At 53.7% G+C, this 4,322-nt stretch overlaps 2 protein-coding genes across 2 annotated transcripts in view; one reads left to right on the forward strand and one right to left on the reverse strand.

Annotated features, from left to right (window-relative positions):
- Nucleotides 1-3,581, reverse strand: part of SMIM4 (small integral membrane protein 4) — a 13,117-nt gene extending 9,536 nt beyond the window's left edge. The window contains exons 1-3 of the mRNA XM_011986283.1: nt 3,567-3,581; nt 2,113-2,172; nt 1,556-1,823 (exon numbers count right to left, since the gene is read on the reverse strand). Of these exons, the coding sequence (XP_011841673.1) occupies nt 1,556-1,823; nt 2,113-2,172; nt 3,567-3,581 (343 nt within the window). The remainder of the gene's footprint in view (nt 1-1,555; nt 1,824-2,112; nt 2,173-3,566) is intronic.
- Nucleotides 3,369-4,322, forward strand: part of NT5DC2 (5'-nucleotidase domain containing 2) — a 10,674-nt gene continuing 9,720 nt past the window's right edge. The window contains exon 1 of the mRNA XM_011986208.1: nt 3,369-3,903. Within this exon, the coding sequence (XP_011841598.1) occupies nt 3,783-3,903 (121 nt within the window). The 5' untranslated portion in view covers nt 3,369-3,782. The remainder of the gene's footprint in view (nt 3,904-4,322) is intronic.

Below are 4,322 nucleotides of genomic sequence, written 5' to 3' on the forward strand. Positions count from 1 at the left end.
AGTGAGACTCTGTCTCAAAAAAAAAAAAAAAGTTAGGGTTTGACTTCCATCACAATTTGCTTGCGAATGGTTCACGAATCCCAATTTCTGGCCCAGATTTGCCTCCTGAGCTTCAGCTCTGTATAACCATATCTACTTCATCACGTCCCAGATGGTGCCCAGGATGGCCCTGCCTGTGTTCTGCACCTTCAGGAAATGCACCACCCCTGCCCCAGGTGTCCCACCAGAAGCCTCCACTCCTCATCTCCTGAGTCCACTCAATCACCATGCCCTGTCAGTACTACCTCTGGGCTGTCTCTTACTTCCACCCCTTCCTGGCATCCTTTCTGCCCCAACCTAGACCAGGCCACCGTCTCAACTCTAGACAGCCATACAGCGTAACTGTTCCTACCAATCTGTCCACAAGGAGCCATTCTCCACATGTTAAATCCTCTCCTTAAAATGAATCCTTGGGATCCATTCCTGATTCTGCAGTCCCTTTGCCACCCTGCCCAGGCACCCTTCTAGCCATCCCCACTTTGTTCATCTGCTTCAATCCCTCAAACACACAGCATACTCTCACACAAGTGCTCCTACCACTGCCATGGAGATGCTTTCAATTCCACACACCTTCCCCTCATCTGACTGACACCTACTCAGTCTTCAGGTCCTACTTTACTTGGTAGCTGCTTCCTGAAGCCTTCCCTGCACCATCTAGTCCAGTTGATGCGCCCAACCGAGATTCCTATGTTCCTCCCACTTCCTTCTCACAGCACTGATCACTGGGTGTGGTAACTGTCTTTATCATCTTCTTTCCCATTAGAGCTCTTCTGGGGTAAGGGACACCTCTGCCTTTTTCATTACAGCCCCTCAAGAATGTTCATTAAGTATCAATGAATGGATGAATAGAAGGACTAAGGATCTTTAGGAATCACTAACGTAACAATTCTTTAAAATGTGGGTTGGCAATTCACAAACGATAGCGTTTCAGGAGAGGGGCAAAGCAGAAAGGGCCGAGGGGTTGGGGAAGTCCTGAAAGGAACTGGCCTGTCCAGAGTTAATGCTCAGTAATGCAGAGCCAGGCATTACCACTGTCTTTACAGTGCTGATCATCTGGACCCAGACCAAAGACCTGGTGCCAATGACTGCCCTGTAAAGGCAGTGGTAAATAGCAAAGTCAGGCAGATCAGCTCTCTCCAGAGTTTGGACAGATGGGTCCAAAGTGAAATGGCTATTTAGCAGGAGTTTCCCTGACCCCTCATATCCACCCCCTTCTACGATTGTTGTGAGCAAGTCTGTTCCTTAGGCAATGTCACCGGCACGGGTGAAGGGCAGGCGTGAGAGGGCTGGAAGCACGTGATCTCGCCTCTAAGTGCAGGGAAGGTCGCAAGGTTGGACGCCAATGTGCCCGGCCTACAAAAGAGCCAGGCCGCCCTGACTGCCAAGCGAATGGAACTACACTTGCCCAGCGTTCTGAGTGGAATGCGCACTTTGCAATCTGAGAATACTTCCCAGAAAAACGGATCCCTACGCCTCGTGCCTTCCTGAAAGCAGAGACTGCTACCCCCTCACTTACAGAAGGTCTCCTGGCCTACGCGCACTTTAATCATGATCCACTCCATCGTTCCTCCCAGGACAAAAAAGAAGGGCAGGAACCGGTAGATGCCAAGTCGCTGCTTCCCGGGCACCCGCTGCAGAATCCGTCTCACCTGGGCCCTGGTGAACATGCTCGACCGAGGTCGTGGAGATGGGTATGGCGGAACTACGCACTGGATCGCCCGGACGCAGCCAAGGCCGCCCCGCCCGTACTCGCCGTGTACGGCGGCCTGGGCTACTAACGAGCGCTGTATGGCACGCGTACCAGTGCCGGAAAGCTGGGCGCCGACCTCCTAAAGCAAGGCGGATCCACCAATCAGAATGCAGCGGGGGGGCGTGAGGTTCCGCCAATCAGAGTACGCAGGGTGCGCGTGCTCCCTGAGGCCGAGCAGGGCCAGAAGCTGCTGGCGCAGGCGCCTCAGCTCTGGAGGTGGGGCTGCCCAAAAGGGAAGGGCAGCCCACGTGGCGTCGGCCCGGCCCCGCCCTCTGCCTCCCCAGTGCGGGTCTGAACTCGGAGCTGGCAGCCGCGCCCCCTACTCTGCCACCGCCATTTTTATTCCTAATACCCAGAGAGAAGTGATAACCCTCTCGGATGGACTACGTACAGCACCACATTCCAAAATGCAATTATGCAATGCCTTGCGTTTATTTCGGAGATGTGATTGGTGCCTAGACTTCTGAAGTAACAGAATTTGATATGGAGTGTTGAAAGCTGAACTTTATCAATGATCACAGCAAAAATCTAAGTAAGCGCTGCGTGAGATACCTAAAATTAATAAAAGCTATGTTGTATGGGGCACTTACCGTTCTACAGGAACTTGTAGGTGCTTTATTCACAACAATCGCAGAAGGGCAGGATAATTAAAGAGCATGCGCTCTGTTATCAAACCACATCCCTGCTCTACAGGTGCTCCCTTAGCCCATCTGTGCTTCAATTCCCTAAGCCGTAAAACGGAGGCCTTGTTCTGACGCTGTGAGAATATAGTGCGGTAATAGGAATGAGGCACTGAACACAACCCTGGAGCATAGTAACTGATTAACATTAGTTAGAATATTCACTATGATGATAATGATTGGCAGAGCTCTTCCCATGTATTCCCAAATATGGTTTTTGTTTGTTTTTTGAGACAGGATCTCACTCTGTCATCCAGGCTGAAGTGCAGTGGCGCAGTCTCGGCTCACTACAAACCCCTCCTCCTCTGCTCAAGACATCCTCCCACCACTACAGGGGCGCACCACCACACCCGGCTAATTTTTTAATTTTTTGTAGAGACGGGGGTCCCACTATATTGCCCAGGCTGGTCTCAAACTCCTGGGCTCAAGAGATCCTCCTGCCTTGGCCTCCCAAAGTGCTGTAATTACAGGCATGAGCCACCGCGCCCAGTCTGAACGTGTATTCTTTACATGTATTCTCTTAATTGACTAAGAGGCTATGCCAGATAGAAGCAGGGCTCTGACTTAAGAGACTTCACTTGTCATTGCGTCCTCTCATGCTGCTGTGCTTGCTGAAGATAACTGAAGGGGGCTGTCACCCCATTACCTAGAACTAAAATAAAAACTGCAGGAACAGCTTTGAGAAGGGAGACAACTATTAGACAATCTAAGGAAGGTAAATGAAAGCTTAGAACCAATGAGACGATTTGGTGATATGGACACAAAATATACAAAAGCAGACTGGAGAGAGCAAGCAGCGCCCCAGAAAGGGTCATAGGGCCTGCAGTGAGTAGCCTGAGCTGCCGCCTGTACAACCGGCTTTGGAGGGCCAGCCCGGAAGCCTCTTTCTTCTCCGGGTTGACTCCACCCAAGGATGCACACACACAGGCTTGATGCTCGCTCCCATTTCTACAGGAGGTTTTGACGGCTGGACGCTGCAGAGCATCCCCTCGTCTGGAGAGGTTCACGTGTGGCCAGGTTCCCAGCACACCCACTAGTTCAGTGGGGCCCTGGGGGCACCGCCACACTCAAGCCCATCCTATGGCCTCAATCCTTACCAGTCCCCAGGCCATGGACTGCCACACTAGGTCTTCAATCAAGGTTCAGTGGAGTTTCGAATGTACACACACCCTGAAAGACAGCGAGGCCACCTCAGAAAACAACGCGTGCCCAGCTGGCACCCCTTCGACAGGGCCCGCGGGTGCTGGGTCGGCCTCCTCCGGACCCGGCACACAGCCTGGTGCGGGCTCGGAATACGGATCTGAGCAGAAGAAATGCGAGTGGAGAGCGGTTCTGCGCAGGAAAGAGGAATTTTGTTGGAAAGCCTGGCGACATTGCTAGAAAAGACCACAGCATCTCACGAGGGGCCTGCGTCGGGAAACCGGGGGTTGACGGGTGAGTGTGGCCACTTACCGAGGTCAGAAACAAGCAGGCGCAGTGACCGTGGCCCACAACCCTGCAGCGCACGGCCCAGTCACCTGGTTGAGTTAGAAGGGGTCACCCTAGCGGGAGAAGAGTCTGCCTTAGTGGACGTCGGCTGCCCTGCAGGCCTCTCGGCCTCCCCCAGCGTGGGCCTGGCACCGGGGAGCGCGGGAAAGGCTCTTTATTTGTTAGACCAGTGAGTGGACTGGCCTGGGCTCTGGTCAGTGGTCAGTCAGTCCGAGCCCGGAGACTGGGGACCAAGACCCCCGGAAAGGAGCGCACCAGAACTGGGGGGAGAGGCGGAGAATCTGGGGTCAAAAGCATCCAGAGGCGCAGGGTAGGGCGGGCGGACCCGCGAGCGGAGAGGGCGGTAGAGGACCTGGGGTCGGGGG

The sequence above is a fragment of the Mandrillus leucophaeus genome, unplaced genomic scaffold, assembly GCF_000951045.1.
Source record: "Mandrillus leucophaeus isolate KB7577 unplaced genomic scaffold, Mleu.le_1.0 Scaffold296, whole genome shotgun sequence".
NCBI classification, from domain to species: domain Eukaryota; kingdom Metazoa; phylum Chordata; class Mammalia; order Primates; family Cercopithecidae; genus Mandrillus; species Mandrillus leucophaeus.